Genomic DNA, 20,923 nt, shown 5'->3' with positions numbered 1-20,923 from the left:
ACATATATGAAGCTAGTTGGTCCCTATATATGCAGGAGATGTTTAGGATGGCAGACTGCTTGGATAATGTCATCTCCCATTCTTGAATGCATGAAAAAAGGAAATGCAGTTATAAATGTGTTATAGGTCTCTCATTTTGTGTGGTTTTTCATGGTGGCAACAGTCAGATTCCATGCATGTTGCAGGCTTATAGGCCATAATGCCAAATCAAGTGAGGCCTCCACTAGAAGAAACCAACCTCAGTTCTCCTTTGTGGGTTCTAGTCATCTAGTAACTGGGGGAACTTGCTATGCAATTGTTACTGTGCTTAGAATTGATCAACTTTGTAATAGAAGATAATCACTTGGACTTATGTGGCTTATGGTTGATTTTTGTCACTATCTTCTGACTGGCCATTTTATATGAATGCCTAACTGTGAATTCTATCATTCAATAGCCTCCAGGTCTGTCAGCTCATACCTCTTGTTGATAAGAGCTAAAAAATTCTATCATTCAATAGTCTCCAGGTCTGTCAGCTTCAGAGAAAGAACAAACTTCGTTTGGATGCCTTCTTACATTTCTAAAGAATGTCCCAACAGGAGCCGAGCAGAAAACAGTGGGAGCAAGTGCAGGCCCTGTGAGTTGCGGCGGACAACAATGTAGAGATCACTGTCATCTTCTTTCACGCCTTTCGTTCCTTTCCTTCTTCCCCCAAGCTCCTTTCGCTCCTTTCCTTGTCCACCACTAATGTGAATGAGAGGGTGGACAACTCTTGGGAAATCCTTGTGGCTGGGTGGAAAAGGGGATTTTTCACCCTTTTGGCCACCGTGCAAGTGTGAACCGGGCCTTAGGAGCCACATAAAGAAGGGAGAGTGCCAGCCATCCATAGCCTGTGCCCTTCATCGACCACATATCCATCTAAAAATAGTCCCCTCAAATGCTGTTGTGAGAGATCTAAAGAGCTCTCCTGCGGAAGAGAGAGAGAGACAGCGTCGGAGAATCTAACCCTCGTCAAGGAAGCACAGAAGCCATGGCAGCCCTCCTGAAACCTGCAGTCTCTTTGCCCTCTTCTCAGTTCCTGGGGCAGTCCATTAAGCCTTCATCCGGCCATGGAGCTCCTTCCAGCCTGCAGGTTAATTCTGGCCTGTCTGTCCGTGCTGCCAGTGCCTACACCGATGAGCTTGTTAAGACCGCGGTACCTTTCTTTTGTGTTTCATTTTGCCCTAGTTAAGATCCTTCTGGGTCACATCCTTGTGCCGATTCGGTTGAAGCTCTTGTGCAGAAATCGATTGCTTCCCCAGGTCGTGGAATCCTGGCTATGGACGAGTCCAATGCTACCTGTGGCAAGAGGCTTGCTTCAATTGGCCTCGAGAACACCGAGGCCAACCGACAAGCGTACCGCGAATTGTTGGTCACCAGTCCTGGTCTGGGAGAATACATCTCTGGTGCCATCTTGTTTGAAGAGACTCTCTATCAATCCACCCTCGCTGGCGAGAAGTTTGTGGATTGCCTGAAAAAGCAGAACATTGCTCCTGGCATCAAAGTTGACAAGGTGTGAGTTTGCATAAATATATTGAGCAGTGCTATCCGTGTGCTGGATTTCATTGTCAATTTGCAATCTAAGTTTTACACAAAATATAACTGAATGTGGATACTCATATGTAGTTCTATCTTGTGGATGTCTGGTTCAATCCTCCATTCATCTTTAACCTTCATTCACATGACTGTCCTCAATGTTTATGTCCATGTGAATCTTGTGGAAATTAGACTGTACATACAGAGGTCCTTCTGAGCGAGACGTGTAGCTTAACATTCACCTATACCACTCACGCTTGGAAGTTCTGTGCGTTGATACATAGGGTATCTGACTCGAGCTCTGCCTAACTTTCAGGGCCTTGTTCCATTGGCCGGCTCAAATGATGAATCCTGGTGTCAAGGCCTTGATGGTTTGGCCTCGAGGTCTGCTGAGTACTACAAGCAAGGGGCCCGATTTGCCAAATGGTCAGTGCTTGCTGTCTTGTAATTTTTGCGTTTTGGTGTAAGAGACTGCAATTGATAAGTGCTTCTGTTTTCCAGGCGAACTGTTATCAGCATCCCGAACGGTCCCTCTGAACTTGCTGTACAAGAAGCTGCCTGGGGACTTGCTAGATATGCTGCCATCTCACAGGTCTATTGATTGTCCTGACTTTTTAGTTTTTCTGTATTGACTATGGGGTTGGCATTTCAAAATTTCCAATTTTTGTGAGGATACAGACAAGATAATCGTGTTCTCCTGAAGGTGAAAAGAGTGATTGCCTAATATGGAAAAAGTTTGGTGGGTGCATATATCAGAGAGCGAATTCAGTGCTTGTTGGATTGTGTTTCACAGGGTTCTAATATAGCTGAATGCTCGATGTTTCGGATGCCAGTTGACATTCCATTTCCTTCCATCTGCATCTCACATTATTGCACACATCTTAATTGGCATGTCAGATTGATGTTTGCATGGAAATCATCACCTTTGATGCTTGCACAGAATCGATCACCTGAGTAAATGCTTTCCAATTTAGCCTACAGGCTTGTAATATTCTGATTATGTGAGTAGTTGTATTCATTCTATTTGTGCACTTGTTTTCAGGACAACGGACTGGTGCCTATTGTTGAGCCTGAGGTTCTCCTAGATGGAGAGCATGGCATTGACAGGACGCTGGCTGTGGCTGAGAAGGTGTGGAATGAGGTCTTCTATTTCCTTGCCAATAACAATGTGATGTACGAGGGCATCCTCTTGAAGCCCAGTATGGTAACTCCAGGAGCAGAGTGCAAAGACAGGGCTTCCCCTGAGGTAGTTGCATCCTACACTTTGAACATGTTGAGGAGGAGGGTACCCCCTGCAGTCCCTGGAATCATGGTAATAATCCTTTGGGCTTATATTGCATATATTAGCATTCTGAAATATGTCTAATTTTGTTTTAATTTCCGTGAGATTGAATAAATCAGACTGATTGGCTGTTATTGGGGTGTAGTTCTTGTCTGGTGGCCAATCTGAAGTGGAGGCAACCCTCAACTTGAATGCAATGAATCAGAGCCCTAACCCTTGGCATGTATCCTTCTCGTATGCTCGAGCTCTTCAGAACACTGTTCTGAAAACCTGGGGAGGGCGGAAGGAGAATGTGGATGCAGCCCAGAAGGCTCTTCTGATCCGCGCCAAGGCTAACTCTATGGCTCAGCTTGGAAAGTACTCTGCAGAGGGTGAAAGTGAAGAAGCAAAGAAGGGCATGTATGTGGCAGGATACACTTATTAGAAAGGTGTTTAGTGTAGAAAAAGCTTTTCACCAAGCTGTATGTGTTAGCATATGCCTACACAAAGATTGCTTTGTTCTCTGTGTAGAACAACAGTTGAGGGCAGTCAGGCTATATGCTCCTTAGGATGCTGCTTAGGTACAGACCCCAGTTTTAATGATGTGGAGTCTGTGTATTCTTTATCAGGTGTAATGCCTTGCTGAGTTAAATAAATTTGCAGCCTGGGATGTTGCAAAATATCATTGTATGCTTCTTTTGATGCATCCTGTAATGATATGCCGACTATTTGTCCATTTGATTACAGATCTCCTGGTAATGTCAGTGGATTCCATATGCTGTGGTGGAAGACTTGTTTTCATGGGAGAGCTGAAAGTGTGCATTCAGCCCCACAGAGTTGATTAAGAACATGTATGCATGCACACATGCACCGCACTAATCTTGAATTTGCTTGGTTGGATGTGAATGAGTGAACTAGAGGGTGATATTTTCTTCAGAATACCAGCTGATACTACAACCATAAAGCATTACTGTCGAGAAAGGGATCCACGGTGTTTAGAGTTGGTGGGTTTTTGTTTGGGTGGGTCAGGCTTAGGTCTCTATTAAGTTGTGGGGAGGATTAGTGCAGGATCTTTAAGTTATAAGGGGGCCATACCAAGCCTTCAATATGCTTTTGGTTGCGGGTATCTCCAGCTTCGGGGACATGCGTCTGCCTTAGGGGATGATCTTAGATAAGAGTCTTAGAGATCCATAGAGCTCATCACCTACACCCTAGGAGATGAGACAAAGGTAGCTATCAAGATCAAGCCCAGGCCATTATTATGTGCTTTTGAGAACACTCACTCTGCCACCTTAGTGAGGACATATCCACAATGCTTCGACAATCCTTGAGGGTGATCTTTGAATGCGTTGTCCTATGCTAGAGCCAATTTCTCCTCACAAGTTCACAATAGCCAACTGTACCCCCCACCCACTTCTTACCCTTTTCCACTTTGGGGCTTTGTAGCTATTCCTTGGCATTATGTCCAAATGAACATGTGTAGGGAGTAGTAGTCACTTTGAGCTTTGCTTGGTTTCCACTCTATATATTATTCCCTATACTGAGTGTGTTACACCCTCACTATTGTGACACCACGAGGGTGTAGGCTTGAGAAGTGCCTATGTCGTATATTTTCTAATGCAATGGTATACCTTGCTCTCACATGTTGTATTACCTTTTTGTGCTATGTTGAGTGATTTGAGTGTAGGTGCATTACAAGGGTTTGGGAAAAGACTAGTTCACTTCAACCTAGAACATATTTACATTGGGAAAAATCAATTTTAATTAAAAAAAAGGAAATAAGTTTAATTCTAATTTTTCAAAATAGTTATCTTTTTTAAATATATATTTAAAGTACCACTTCAATCGACTTTACTACCTTCTTAGATGATGATGAAAAGGATTGACTTCCTTGTCCTTAAAAAATTTCCCCTAAATGTTACATTACACTTGGTATTTGAGTGATTTTTACTTGTTTAGAAATGCCCATGGAATGATAAGGGAAGATGTACCTTGGGATTGTATCGTGATGCCTCACGGGGCGATGTCATTGTCGTGACATAACATTTGAAGATGAGACACGACGCCCTTGTGATAAACCCACCATTTGATGTAGCTTCCTTGTGACAACACCCTTGGATCTAAGGTGGGGCTCCCCTACGGCAAACCACCCAAAGCCAAGGTGTGGCTTCTAACAACACCATGGAAGATAATGCAATTAGCATTGTTGTTGAGGCTGAAGATAAGAAGAGTTGTGTTTAGGAATGGAGATGAATTGGAGAGATAGTTAGAAGGTATGCTAGGATTTGATTTGGAGGAGCATCTAGCAGAAGGAAGAAGAGGAGAAAAGGAGGAAGGAAGGTTGAAGATAAGCAAGGGTTTAAAGAGTGGATGAAACAATAAGAGGAGGAGAAGAGATATAAACTAGAGGAGGAAATAAATAGATTAGCAGACAAGTTAGCCTAAGAGAAAGCAATTAGAAAATACAAAGAGAGGAGGAAGAAGAAAGAACTAAACGAGGAAAGAAATAGGTTTCATATAAGTTATTCCAAGAGGAAGCAACTAGAAAATACAAAGAGAAGAAGAAGGAGAATTAAGGTGAAGTTGAAGTAGTAGGCAAGAAGGATGAGGAGGAGACTATTGAAATATCCCACAAAAAAGAAGGGCAAGAAGAAGAAGAAGAATAAGTAGCATGTGACAAGTGATGGAGAGGAGAGTGAGAGTTCAGAAGATGATTATGGAAAGTATAAGATGCCGTAAGCTACCAAGTACAAGGAAGAGAGAGACGGGTTGATCTTGAAGAAGTGGATCGCAGAGGTAGATAAGTATTAGAAGTATGCCAGGTGATCTAAAGAGAGGAAAGGAGAAGTGGTAGCCATCTATCTCAAAGAGGATGTGGCTAGTTGGTATCTACTAGAAGAAGAATAGGGCCGAACAATCTTCTCATGGAAGGAACTATTGAAAAAGAGAGCAAATGATGATGCCTAGCATAGGCTCTTGTATCCCAAATGCATAGTCCTATCTACATCTTCCATCCTCCATAGCTCATGCCATACTCTAGAGCCACATCTTTTGACATGATATCAGAGCTCAACTGAGCATGGCCCAGCTTAATCTAGCTCTCCTCTTTGCTCTCTCAAGCTTTCTTAACTTCAGCCCATCTCAATGCTAGCTTATGACCTCATTTTCACCACCTTCATTCCAGCTTTCATGGCTGCCATAGCCAGAACAGTACCTACCCTACTTGGAGCTTCTAGATCTCTCTTTACAAGCCATATCTTCCAGTGCTTTCTTCTAGATTAGTGTTTCTAACTCACAAAGCTTCTCTGTATCATATCACAACTCAACATTGCCCAGAGTCCAACATTACGTTTTTTTACAGTTGCTGTTTAGAACTACACCGATTCTAGTCTGTACGCCGATTTGTCTTTTGCGCTGTGTGATTTGCCCTACAACTATAGGGCTTTTAAAGAGCCATACCTAAGCTCTCTTCCACTCAGAGGGTTTCTCAAATGATCACCTCTATGAGCTCAAGTTCTTGTTTTTCACTTCATTCCAACTCACTGAAGTCTATGCCACTCCGATTTGAGCTTGAACTCAACTCCCAACAAGAGCAATACTTCAAATCAACAAACAGATCAAGCACCGACATCCAACACTAAGCTCAAAGAATAGTATCCATTGATACTCAACTAGTATTAGGTTTACACCGATCTTCTTGTGTCTCTTGACACATTGAACTACAACTCTTTTGCTGGTTATTTAATGCTTATCAACATGGCAGAGCTTGAGCAAACATCCAAGTTCAATGGAGAAGGCTTTCATGCATGGAAGGAGAAGGCCATGTACCACCTCATGCGGAAGAACTTGTGGGACCTATTTGAGGGAGAGGAGGAAGAAGAAGAAAGTGAAGATGGAAAAATCCTTGGAAGGGTCCAACCACTGAAGAACCAAAGTCCAAAGAGTGGAAAAATATGCATAATAAAGCTCTAGGTATTATTGCATGGGGATTGTCTGATGATGTATCTCTGGCATCAGAGATGCTAAAAAGGCTTGGGATGAGCTTAACAGGGTCTTTGGAAGTCAAGCCAAAAACTCTAAGATCAAGTTGTTAATACAATTCTATAAGCTTGACATAAAAGACATCACTTCAATGACTATGCATATTAACAAATTCAAAAGTCTAAAAACTCAACTTGCCACTCTAAAGAAAACAATAGATGAAGATGAAGCCATTGTTGTACTCCTTGCTAGTGTAAACCAAGATCCTTATGAAAATCTTGTCTCTACTCTAAGCAATGTACCTAATTTGTCATAGAAAGATATTGAGCACTCTCTTCTTGATGAAGAGAATAAATAGAAGAACAAGAATGCAAAAGATGGTGTCCCATCATCTAGGGAAAAACTCTTATACACCAAAGGAGCTACTGGACCTAAAGAAAGAGGTTGAGGATTCATCAATAACAACAACAAGGATTGGATTACATGTCACTATTGTGGTAAGACTGGCCATGTAGCCAGTGAATGTTTTCATAAGAAAAGAGCCCAACAGGTGCAATACAATCACCACAAGAATCAATTCATGAATGAAAGAGAAGAAGAAGAAGATGCTTTTGCTATCTCTGACAGATTGTTTTGATAAAAAGCTCTTTGTATTTTCCCTTAGTGGATGTTATCTTGTAAAAGCCTACCAAGAATGTAAAGATTGACTGCCTAACAGCAAGTCTCCCGAGCCATGTCTACATATAGGGGGGGCAAATGCCAGTAGGTATAGGAACTCATCATTTGAGGGGGGTGTTGAAAAAGAGAGCAAACGATGATGCCCAACAGAGGCTCTTGTATCCCACATGCATAGTGAGGAGAGTGGAGAAAGGTCAAAGACTATATAATGATGTACTTGGTTCACTTTTCAATGCAATGCCATAGTACTTTTGTCCTTCAATCAAGTGTCTGTGTCATTGTATTACACACAAGATTGTGTTTATGAGTCCAAGTCTCAATCTTGGAACCTAATTCACTTGTGTGACAGTTGGTCTTTTCTGTGTCTATGTCTACATGGGTCCTGTCTACATCTTCCATCCTCCATAGCTCATGCCGCCATGCTCTAGATCCATGTCTTTTGACAGGAACTATAGGAGGAGCTGAAGGACTATTTCATCCCAAAGATGACGAAATTCAAGGTTAGGGATGAGTGGAGGAACCTTGAGTAAGCACAAGGGAAGATGGAGTATGCCAACAAGTATTGGCAATTGATGCTTCAACCCCCAAATATAGATGCATACACCAAGTCACATGGATTTCTATTTGGCATGCAGGAGTGGACAAGAAGAGATGTAGAGAGACAAGAACTTGAGAATCTAGCCGAGGCCATGAGAGTGGCTGAGAGACTAGTGGACTTAGAAGGAAGGAGAACAACCCAAGGAAACCAAACCAGATTCCACACAAGCCTTATTACCAATACTTGGATCCTAAGGCCAATCCTCTAAGAGGACCCGTATTTGAAGCTAGAAGTCAGATCTTGGGAAGAGTAACCCTAGTTGCATCACAATTTGTCATGGTACCAAGGGGGGGGGGGGGGAGCATTTAGAAGGCAGGGGAACAATCACAATAGATTGACTCCAAGTGAATCTTATGGCAATGTGGTCAAATATATCATGGTGGAGGCCCCAAGCCTTGGCCAAGCGCAGTGAGTTATATGTTTCAAGTGCAAATAAGTGGAGAGCTTAGTAAAGTAAGGAAATGCGGTATATCTATGTATGATGAGACCTATGGAGAATGAGCCACCCAAAGTACCAAAACTACAAGTAGGTAATAAAGTAGTAGAGAAAGTGCTAAAGGAGTATGCATATGTGATGCCCCTAGAGTTACCCAAAGGATTACTTCCAAAGAGAGATGTAGGCCATAAGATCAAGCTAATCCCAATGTTAATTTTACCAATTGAGGCCCCATACTACATGAATCACACTGTTGATGGAATTGAAGAAGCAGTTGTATGAGTTGAAAGAGCAAGGTTTCATTTGTCCAGGCAATTCACCATTTGGAGCCCCAATGTTGTTCATTAAGTAGAAGGATGGGGTACTTAATCTGTGTGTAGACTATAGGGCATTGAACAAGATTACCATAAAGAACAGATATCCCATGCCCTTAGTAGATGACTTGTTAGCTAGACTTAATGGAGCCAAATATTTTAGCCAAATAGACCTTAGGTTAGGCTACCATCCAATCTGCATAATTGAAGAAGACATCCCAAATACTATCTTTTTGCATTAGATATGGTAGTTTTGAATGGGTCATCCTAAGATTCATGCTTAGCAATGGGCTGAGAACCTTTTGTGGATTGATGGATGGAGTATTTAGACCAAAGATAGATGTATTTGTCTTTATTTAGATAGACAATTTGTTAGGCTATAGCAAGACCTTAGAGGAGCACAAGTAACACTTAAAGATGGTCCTTAAGAAACGAAGGTAGCACAAACTCTATACCAAGCTAGAGAAGTGTGAGTTTGTAGTAAGGGGGTTGGAATTCTTGGGGTCTATTGTAGGGAAGGAATCACAGTGGACCAAAAGAAAGTAGAAGCAATGAAAAAGTGGCCAATATTAAAAACAATCAAAAAGTTAGGGAAGTTCTAGACTTCACAGTATTCTGTAGAAGATTTGTGAAAGATTACAGCATGGTCAAGACCTTATTATCTCACGTTATCAAAACAGAAGGAAATTTCAAGTGGAGGGATGGCCAACAAGTAGCTTTTGACCTTATGGAGTGTATGAGCAAAACCCTTGTGCTGCTCACACGAGCAGACTTTACCAAACCCTTTTGGATCTCAATGGATGCCTCAGATTATGGCATTGGGGGAGTGTTGATGCAAGATGGTCACCCAATTGTATATGAATCCAGAAATTCATAGAAGTAGAGACTCGGTGGAGCACCCATGAGAAGGAAATTCCAATAGTGATACATTGCCTTAGGAAATGGAAACACTATGTGCAAGACAAACACACATTAGTCTTTATAGACAAAGCTTGTCTCAAATACTTCCAGTCCCAACCTAAGTTCTCTGCCAAACAAGCAAGATGACTAGATTTCCTTGTAGAATTTAAGATTGAGATGAAGCATAAACTGGGGGTTCCACAAGCAAAATAGCTGATGCACTTAGTTAAAAAGCAGTTAAAAAGCAAACTTGCGAGTAGTGAGTGTAGCCAATGGCAAACATCTAGAGTTAGTAAAGAGGCACTAGAGCATGACAAGGAGATATGCAATTGATGGAAGAACTGAAAGCTACGAAAACACCACATGGAATGTATATACTTGAAGGAATCCTTTTTGTAGGTAAGAGATTGTACATCCCAAATAGTATGGAGTTGAAGAAAATCATCTTATATGAATTGCATGATGGAAAACTAGGGGGACACAAGGACAAAGCAATACTTTAGAGGCCTTGAGGAAACAATTTCTCTAGCCAAACATGAAGGAGGAGGTTATTGATTATGCGAAGACATGCCCAACTTGCCAACTACTAAAGGCCCCTTGCACAAAGGTGGCTAGCTTGTTTCAACCAATGCTAGTACCAAGCCACCCATGGGACATCATAAGCATGGACTTCATTGTGGAACTCCTAGAGTCCCATGGGTATACCATCATCTTTGTAGTAGTGGATTGTTTCTCAAGCAAGCATACTTTATCCCAAACCAAACTACCACTCAATGCTAAGGAGAGAGCCCACATTTTCTTCACTCATGTCTTTAAGTTACATGGATTGCCCTTAGACATTATATCAGATCGGGATGGCTGCTTCATGAGCGACATGTGGAAGGAACTCTTCAAGACTTTGGAGGCACAAGTTACAACTCAAGTTCTCATCATCCTTTCACTCAGAGACAGATGTGCAAATAGAGCGAGCGAGTCAAAGAATCGAAGATTGTCTCAGAAGCTATGCTCTAGTGGATCAAAAAGATTGGGTACCTCACATTTATGCGCTCCAGTTCCACTACAATAACTCAATCCACTTACATGACCCCAAAGTTCAATCATTGATACTATGGAGCATACAGAATCACTTGAGTTCTGAACGATGTCACATGCAAGCTAGACTTGCCAGAGAGCATTTGCGTACACAATGACATTTATGCATGCCTTCTACGTAGGTTCTATCCAAATACACAATGGGGGTGACACATTCCACTCCATTTCAACTCCCTCTTTGAATTTGAGGCAATCCTTTGGTGCTTAGAGCACAAGTGTTACCCCGAGTACCTCATCAAGTGGAAAGTGTGCCCCCTCAAAGTGTTGGGTGTAAAGTCCCTTAATCTTTGTGTGTATAAACTTACGAGTGTGAACATACTCTTATTTGCATCCTAACATATGAATATATTTTGTTATTTGTGTATCATTACTAGTACACTCATCTTGGGATTCTCTCACTCTCACTCTCACTCTCACTCTCAACACTACTCTTCCTCCGTTTTTGTCTCGCGCTTCATTTGCACTCATCCCCACAAACTAGTATTAGAGTTGTGGCAAGAGTGTGCACACTTCTTGAGGATAGTACGAGTTAGTTCTGCATGCACGAAGGAGTCAAGCGCACTTCACCTTTCAACTAGTCGAGCATGAATAGGCATTCATCTTGACTAGATGACCGGTTAGTCCGTCAGTTTTTGACCAAATAAGGACATGTGGAGATTAGCAGGCGACGTTGTAAACAGCAGACGGGCCAAGTGTGAGGCGTAGGTTGGTAGGTGATGGCATGACTTGTGATGGCACATGCCAGGCGTGAGGTGACAGGTCAACGATCAGGTTTCAATCGTTTTCTTTTGTTAAAATTTTACTTAATTTCTATAGACTATTCTCCTTTCCATTGATGCGGGTTCACATGCACAAGCACATCCCTTAGATTTGTTGGGGGTAAAGGCGCCTCTGCCTAGCCGCCCGTATATTACTACACTGACAGTACCCGCCACTGCACACTACAGGTGGCGAGCACCCATCACAATCACTTATTCTTTATTCTCTTAGTGATAGTTTGAATAAAGGAAGGCCCGGCCACACATTGTGGTTGTTGGAGTTCCCATTTTTGACTCTCTCTCTCTCTCTCTCTCTCTCTCTCTCTCTCTCTCTCTCTCTCTCTCTCTCTCTCTCTCTCTCTCTCTCTCTCTCTCTCGGCTCTTGCTCTCCATCCACCATAGCTCTTACCGCCAAGCTTCTTCCTCCTGGGTTCCACTTCCCTTTCAACTGGCATCAGAGGAAAGGCATTGGAGCTTGCCCGACATTCTCTTCAGCTCGGATTTGAAGAGCTTCAACCTGAGCTTCAATGGCAGCCATGGCACCTTCATTTGCAGGTATGTTTTGATCTCCTGCCTCCTCCCCAATCTTCTGGACCTTCATTGGCTTCTTCTTGGGCTGCATTGGAGCCCCCTCGCCATTGCCAAGTGCCCCCAAAGACTATTGAAGACCCCCCAACCCCTAGGAACAGCTAGTGCAAATTTCGGTGCATTTTTAGGGGGCTGGGCTGGCCTGCTCCTGGCATTTCCCTGCTCTTCCTCGGCTTCCCGATACACTTGGTAACCTTTCCGATCATTGTTTGACTGCATGGCATTAGTGCTTGGCTCCCGGTGATCAATTTAAGTGCTTCCCCCTTCATCCCTATTGTATACACAGTCCTAGGACTATCAAAACAGGGCAACACTTGTCATTTACTATTTGATGCTTCTTGGTATTACTCGTTTGATGCCTCTTGATGCCCGATGATGCCTGTATGTTATGGGATGCTATTTCTATGATTTGGGATTGATTTGGAGCAGATTTGAGCACCATTTGAACTTCATTTAACAATAAATTTCTTGGTGTAATATAGTGGGCTGAAGCTCATTTACTTGCTGTATGCATTGGTTCATGGATACGGGGTGCTTACTGGAGGTTTGAATGATCATACTAATGTATTTGGAGGTTGTCAAATGCTTCTTCTTGGTTTCGAAATGCTTTTGAGCTTGGATTAGGCTCCAACTTGGTTGTTCATCACTAGCATTTGGCTTCAGTTGGCATGCTTTGGACTGGTTTATGCCTATTTTCCTTGCTAGACATTTAGGCTTCTTGCATTTATACTTTGGTCAGATATGGATGCCACTTGGTTTGCCCATGCTTGACAGTTACTTGGAGCTTCGTCTTCAAATGTATTTAAGCATTTTGGATCTATTGGAAATTACATTTAGTTGTCAGTTACATGCTCTTTGAATGCTTTTAGGCTTATGCTTTACAGGTTTGAGATAGTTGGGATTTATGCTCCAGATGTACCCTACTAGGATTTGACATGTTTGATGCTATGTATTTGATGTATTAGAGAATTGCTTGCTCTCTTTGTATCAGACTTGAGCCTCTTGGCATATTCAGATGTACACACAATTTTACTTACACTTGAGCTTGAGCTTGTGGGACAGTTACATGCATTTGCTCTCTTGAGAGTGTTATGTTTGTAGTTAGTATGTAGTGGGTTGATTTGATACACCTATTGGGGCATGCACCTATCTCTGTCACATATTTGTCAGTTTTGTATGCATCTTTGATGGCTATGTATTGAGCTTCTTGATCTATCAGTTGTGCTTGTGCTTGGTCTCGGTCTCTTCTCTTACCCCAAGACCCATTACATGCATGACTTCTAGACCTATGAGATGTCTCTTGCCTGTTGGTTTGACAGTTCTTCGTACTTTCTTGCCCCTTGACACTCATTGTTGGATGTATCTTGCTACCTGGTAGTTGCAGTGACATATGTATCAATGATTGCTTCATTTTGGGACAGTTTTACATACTACTGTCATTTATTAGAACAAGTTGAAATCTGTAAATTTTGAGCACTTCTATGAGGGTAATGCTTACTATTTGATGTTATCATGGTCATATTTGGTGGACAAGTACTTGTCTTGGTGATGTCCACTCTTTTAGCCAATTTTAGCAGTGGTTTTAGTGCATTTTTTGCTAATTATAGCAACCTGCAATTTTGCTTTTTTACTTTGATTTGGGACAGTATGGCTGGTCATATGAAAGACACAGCTCTCTTTAACATTGCCAAGTTGGATGATACCAACTATGGGTATTGGAAGTCCCAAATATGGCAGGTTTTGGTGCAGAAGTTGTAGATTAAACCCTTGCATTTCAAGGGTGTTAAACATGAGGATATGGATGATGATGTTTGGACGAAAGTTGATGAGCTATGCAAGTCTACCATTATTTTGTCACTCTCAGAAGAGGTCCATCATAATGTTGTTGAAGATGAGAATCATAGTGCATGGGATTTATGAGAGAAGATTTAGAAGCTCTATGCGCAGTAGAGTCCTGCGTCATAGATATATTGACTGAAGCAGTTAATGGACCTTTGCATGAAGGAGGGGACCTCCCTATCATCTCATTTCAGTCAGTTTCATGCTATCATGAAGAGTTTGTTGTCACAGGGTATTGAGTTCAAAGACAACTTGCACCTGTTGTTTCTGCTTGGCACCTTGCTTGAATCATGGGATATCTTCCGTATTGCCATATGCACGAACAAGATTGATGGGCTGAAAATCAAAGATGTTGAGAGTGTTTTATTGATTGAGGAAATCAACAAGAGAAACAATGATGCTTCCCGCTCTTCACATGCATTGACCGTTAGAGATGGCAGACATGATAATGATCATAAAGGTAGGGACTCTCAGAAGTCCATGTCCAAGTCATGTGGTCGTAGTAAGTCCCGTGGATGGAAGTCTGATCTTACCTGTCATTATTGTGGGAAAGCAGGACATATTAGGCCGCAGTGCCATAAAATGCGCGATGATAAGTGCAAGGAAAAGGGAAAAGAAAAAGTGCAGGAAAAGTCTTCTGAGCGCAGCAGTATTGTACCTGCAAAGTCCAGTGTGAAGATAGAAGAGGTTAATGTCATGCAGGCCACTGATTCAGACGATGATTACATACTTGCAACTTCTTCATGCGATGCCTTACAAGCTTCTGAGATACATTCTATGTATGCGCAGTGGTGGCTCTTGGATTTGAGTGTGTCCTTTCATGTGACACCCTGTAGAGATTGGGTTTCATACCTATCGTACCATGTCTGGTTCTATGTGTCTTGGTGATGATAGGTATCTTGAGATTGTGGGCATTGGAGATGTTAGGCTGTAGTTTCCTTCTGGCAGTTCTTTTGTTTTGCATGTTGTACGCCATGTACCTGCATTGACTCGCAGCCTTATGTCAGTTGGACAGCTTGATGATGCAGGGTATTTTGTGTCTTTTGGAGGCTCTGCATGGAGGATTAATCGTGGCAAGCTTGTGCTTGCAAGAGGTGCCAAGTCTGGCAGCCTCTATCCCTTACTTGTATTTGGAGATACAATGGATCATGTTTTGCCTATGGGTTCTATTCCCATGTATCCCTTTGGCATGCTCATTTGGGGCATATGTCCCTTAAAGGAACGGAAATGCTCTATGCTTTGTAATATCTTCCGCCTTTTGACTCTTCACATTTTGATTCTTGTGATCATTGTTTGTATGACAGACAGACTAGAAATACGCATAAAAAGCCTGGTAAGAAATGCATGGGTGAGCCCTTCGCTCTTATGCACTCAGATGTATGTGGGCCCATGCCCTGCCAGTCACTCGGTGGGGCAAAGTACTTTGTTACTTTCATAGATGATTACTCACATAAGGTTTAAGCTTATCCCATAAAGAGAAAATTTGATGTCTTAGATACATTTCAATGTTGGCTTGCATTGGCAAAGAACCAGTTTGGGAAAAGGCTCAAATGCCTTAGGTCAGATAATGGGGGTGAGTATGCATCACGTGCTTTTGAGCAGTTTTGTGATGATCGGGGTATTAAGCATCAGTTGACTGCCCCTTACATCCCTCCCTAGAATGGTATGGCCAAACACATGAATTTGACCATTCAGGAAAAGGTTCGCAGCATGCTTAACCAAGCTGGCTTACCGCAACACTTTTGGGCTGAGGTAGTTACTACTGCCGTGCATCTCATTAACAGGTCACCTAGTAGTGACATTGACTTTCAGGTTACAAGGGAGGTATGGGCAGGCAAGCCCCTCTCTTATGATTATTTGTGTGTCTTTGGATGCGAGGCATTCTGCCATGTGCCCAAGGAAAAACGCAATAAGCTGGATCCTAAAAGTGTCAAATGCATTTTCATTGGCTATGGAGATGCACCAGAGATGGGCTACCGTCTATGGGATCCACAGGCGCGGAAAGTGATCCGCAACCATGATGTCATCTTTCATGAGGACAAAATGCATATGCACCTTGAGAAAGTGGTTGAGGTATGCAGAGTTATCTTTCAGGAGGAGCCACCTGCTCCCGTTCAGCCCGCTCCATGGCCAGCTAGATAGCGTGCAACATCACCTGATGCTCATGGCCCAGATGTTAGACATGCAGATGTTAGATAGGATGTTAGTCAGGTAGTAGAGCCTAGGTTGAGGTGTTCTACTAGAGATAGACGACCTCCTGACCGTTTTGTGCCCTCTATGGATTATGTATTGGTTATAGATACAGAAGAACCTCTCACTTATGATGAGGCTATGCACAGGGGTGATTGTCACTCTTGGGAAAGGGCTATGCAGTCTGAGCTTGAGTCATTGCATAAGAATTAGACTTGGGATTTGGTTTCCTTGCCTCAGTGTAAGAAGGCTTTGCCATGCAAGTGGGTGTAGCTGAAAAGTACCCTTGGACACCCCAAGCCGGCATACAAGGCTCGATTGTTTGCTAAGGGTTTAAAGCAGGAGCATGGTGTTGACTTTGATGAAGTCTTTTTTCCTGTGGTCAAGATGACCACCCTATACTTAGTCTTGGCCTTGGTTGCATAGCTTGACCTGGACTTGTACCAGATGGATGTCAAGACGGCTTTTTTACATGGGGACTTGCATGATGAGATTTACATGGAGCATACTAAGGGCTTTGCAGACCCTGGTAGGGAACACCTAGTATACAAGCTAAAGAAGAGTCTATATGGATTGAAGCAAGCACCCAAGGAATGATACCATAAGTTTGATGCATTCATGCAGTCACAGGACTATAGCCACAGTGCTATGGATCCGTGCTTGTACAAAAAGAAAGCCCGTGATGGTTCTTTACTGATTTTGGTACTCTATGTGGATGACATGCTTTTAGTAGAGACAACTCATGAGGAGCTAGATGCTCTTAAGGCTCAGCTAAAGAAGAGCTTTGAGATGAAAGATCTGGGACATGCCTCTCATATACTTGGTATACACATTACGTGCAACCGATCTCAAGGACTACTCTATTTGTCACAAAGGGAGTACATTCATAAAGTCCTTGAGCACTTTCACATGCATGATGTTAAGCCTATTGGCTGTCCATTACCTTCTCATGTGAAGATTTCATAGGCCGATTGTCCGTAGACAGATGAGAAGAGGGCCGAGATGGCCAAGATTCCCGATGCATCAGCCGTGGGAAGTCTTATGTATGCCATGATAGCCATCCATCTAGATATTGCTTTTGCAGTTGGGGCTGGGGCATGTTATATGGCTACACCTGGCAAGAAACATTGGGATGCCATGAAGGGTATCATGAGGTACCTGAAGGCACAACATATATGTGTCTTTGTTATGGCATAGGAGTCGTGGGGTACATTGACTCTGATTATGCAGGACATGTAGATAGTAGAAAGTCCACTTCTGGCTATGCTTTCACTTATGTTGGAGTGGCCATCTCTTGGTGGATGTCCAGGGCGCAGAAGTGTATGACCATTTCTACTACAGAGGCCGAGTATATTGCAGCCGCAAAGGCTTGCAAAAAGGCTATCTGGTTGGGTTGTTTGATTGCAGACCTTGGTATAACAGATGCTATGCCTACACTGCATTCAGATTCTATGAGTGCCATTCAGTTGGCCAAGAATCCGGTCTTCCATGCAAAGAGACGAAACATATCGAGGTGAGGTATCACTTCATTCGCGAGGTCGTTGAGGACAAGTCTGTTGACCTTGTCAAGATCCTGCAGACTTGCTCATGAAGAGCCTCACTACTGAGCGCTTTGCCTTCCTCAGGAGATTGATGGGCATTGGATGAGATGACGTCTTTTTCCTCATCCTGTTGTACATGTGTACATGTTGTACTGTCTTTTTTTTTTCTCTCTCACTGGGGCAGATTCACCTTTGGGATAGATTGATTAGTGAAATTTTGGGGCTTTTGCTGAAATTTATGAATTTTGGCAAAATTAATATGTGAAATGTTTGAGGACATTGCTAAAGCAATCTTGGTGCTGTAAATTAGTGAAATTCAAGTTTATTATCTCTCACTTGTGAGATTTTGAAGAAATTGCAGAGAATTCTAGTGTTTTTGTGTATCACAAGTGCTTTTTGGCACATATGTATGTAGTACACGTATTTGGCAGCTCCCATTGAATTGATGTATTGCTGAATATTCATGGTGTAGTAGTCTTAGTGATCACTTGTAGATTTGGGATTGTTACAAATGTATTTTTTGTGATATTGCTAAAGTGGGAGTTGCTTTGCATGGTGTATGCATGGATTATATAATGAAATCTCATTAATATTGTTAAATGTCATTTCTTCTACTACTGCACATGAATTTGGATCAAATCTTGCTCTTATCTCTTGAAAATTTGGGCTGAAATTAGCTAAATATTCAGCCTAATATTTACTGTCATAAAATATAGAAATGATATTTGAACACCATATTGGGGAATATGGGAATTTTCCATAAGTTTGGGACACGTGGTCAAATCTTTGGATTGGTCATAACTTGAATACTATAACTCCAAATTGAGTGCTCTATAGCTCAATAGATTCCATTTTTCAAGCGCTTTCCAATGATAGGTCACATCATATGGTTTTGAGAAACTTATGGATATGTTATCTGAGTGCCACCTTTTTAGTATTCAAAAAATGGGAATTTAGAGATTCCCAAACTCACTAATATTGTGTTTTTGGCACTTTGCTTGTTAACCTCAATTCGAGATGGTGGAAATATAAAGCAAAGAGCGGCAAAAGGACAGAAAAAGAGCAAAGGTGCAAAGACGGCCCCTAAAGCTAAGTTGAGGCAAAAAGCACAATTTTAAAAGGAAGGCACCTCAAAAAACTCTTAAAACTCTTGTAAAAGAGAGCCAGGCTCCCTTCTGTGCTACTTGTAAAAAAATAGATGAGTGTAGGCTAAAGGCATGAGGCAAGAAGTGGGAAATAGGAAAAAGTAACTTGCCACAATGACCGGTCATGAAAAAATGGTGGGTGCCCATGGGATTTTAGGGCTTGTATATAAAGTTTAAAAAGTGAATGGAAGCTCATTCTTTGGTGTGTGGCTAACAAGAGTCCTCTCTTCTTCTCTTCCTCTCTTCACCTTGCTTGTGTGTGCTCTTGAGAGAGGGAGTGTGAGAGTGTGAGGGAGCGAGTGTATGGGAGTGAGGGATCAAGAGGGTGAAGCTCTTCACCATCTCCTCTTCTCCTCTCCTCTCCTATTCTCTTCTCTTTTCTTGCGTGCGTGGCTATGGTGGATGGAGCTCGATGGAGGAGGCTTGAGGATGCTTGAGTCAGCATCTAGGATCGTGAAGCTATCGGGGTGTGTGAGGGAGGAGGCAACTCATTTCGATATTGAGGTAAGCTCACTACACTTGTAGGTTTGAAGGCGCGTTGGTTAGGTGAGAGATAGCCATTAGAGCTCACTTGAAATGCTTGAACGATAAGCGGTTCGTGGGTCTTGGCGATTGAGCGTGAGCCGAGTGTCAAGATCCCAGGTCACGACCTTGTGCAAATTGTGGTAGGTTTGGTCATGACATAGCGCATTGTAGATTGCCTAGAAAACTTCCGTACTCACAACCTTACGGTCAACCTTACCTAGTTAATAGGCCACAATAATTCTTCGGAAGGGGATCCCCATTGGCCCTTCCCGCACTAGACGATGTTAAGCCGATTGTTCCTAGGATGGACATAAATCCTATTGGAATACCTAGATTGCCTGGTCCTTATGTGACCCACCCACCGAGTGATGCTCCAATCTACTACGTGGAAGAGCCAAATGAGGAAGAGACTTACGTATACCCTTATGTCTCGCATGATGATGAGGGCAATGCAGTCCTTATGGACTATTGAGCAGTACCGGTGATGGCATTAGGTAGGGGATGAGGTAGAGGCCTAGGAGGGTAGACCCAAGAGCCAATCATGTGTTTGATTTGCGGTCACCCACCTAGACACATCTCATCACACTGTCCTGAAAGGGAACAACAAAATAGAGATAAGGCTAACCTAAGGTGCCCTGAGTGTGGAATCACTCATCTCTTTGTTGATTGTCCAAAGAAAAAACTATCCTTGAGTTTGGCTAACATGCCATCCATCCCATTGGGGCTGTTTTGGTGTCAAGAATCTCGATGAGGAGGCTACACCCATCCCATTGCATGTCATGACCTGTGCACAAACGAAGCAGGCCAGCATATCACTGCCAGGACCTAGCAATCTTGATGCAACCTTGGTAGGAAAAAAGAGTCGTAGGCAAAGGAAGAAGAGACCCGAAGCTAAAGTCATGCTCAAAATTGAGAGTGCCACAATGCTACCTACTGGAAAGAAAGTCACTGATGCTGAGGTAGAGATATCAGCCCCAAAGACAGCTGAAAAGGGAAGTGCTAAGGTTGGGGAGTACCCTAACTTGAAGTGCCAACTAGAGGCCATCGAGAAGGTGAAGGAGTGCATAAAGGAGGCCCAAGAACACCTAAAAGATGCTGAGCCCATCTTAGAGGGTGAGATCGAGGATCTCTCTAGCACAAGCATGCTTGTCTCACCCCCTCAACCAAAATTGAAAGATGCGATTGTGCCACAAGCAGTACCGCCTAGGCAAAGCCTTAATGCTACGAGCCACCAACCAGTCACGGCCATTGGCCAGGACAATCTGGAATAGGAGAAAGACGAGAAGTTAACGACCTCCTCACCACTCTAGTGACTACTCGTGTGATGCCAAGCCTAGGAGATATGATTAGGCAGCATCCTACCCTATGGCAAGACTTGAAGCAACGGGTTGAAGGATCACGAGAGCAAGCTGTTGCAGAACATGATGTAGAGACGTAGATACCAAGTTTGACATTGCACTCCATGCCTAAGTTCTTGCATGTTAATAATTTTTGGGAAGGCAGCATCGAGATGCATACAGTCT

At 42.7% G+C, this 20,923-nt stretch overlaps 1 protein-coding gene across 1 annotated transcript; it reads left to right on the top strand.

Annotated features, from left to right (window-relative positions):
• The first annotated feature begins 862 nt into the window (after positions 1–862).
• On the top strand, positions 863–3,551 carry LOC148039408 (fructose-bisphosphate aldolase 1, chloroplastic-like). Its single transcript, XM_087690400.1, has 6 exons — positions 863–1,174; positions 1,262–1,531; positions 1,871–1,980; positions 2,056–2,146; positions 2,597–2,866; positions 2,982–3,551. The coding sequence occupies exons 1-6, from the start codon at positions 1,010–1,012 to the stop codon at positions 3,258–3,260; spliced, it is 1,185 nt and encodes a 394-aa protein (XP_087546526.1). The 5' UTR covers positions 863–1,009; the 3' UTR covers positions 3,261–3,551.
• Positions 3,552–20,923: the final 17,372 nt, after the last annotated feature.

This window comes from Lygodium microphyllum, chromosome 2 (assembly GCF_053477565.2).
Source record: "Lygodium microphyllum isolate KBCC chromosome 2, Lygodium_microphyllum_v1.1.10, whole genome shotgun sequence".
Lineage (NCBI taxonomy): Eukaryota > Viridiplantae > Streptophyta > Polypodiopsida > Schizaeales > Lygodiaceae > Lygodium > Lygodium microphyllum.
Note: the sequence above shows the minus strand (reverse complement) of the source record. Positions and strands in the feature narration are given on the sequence as shown.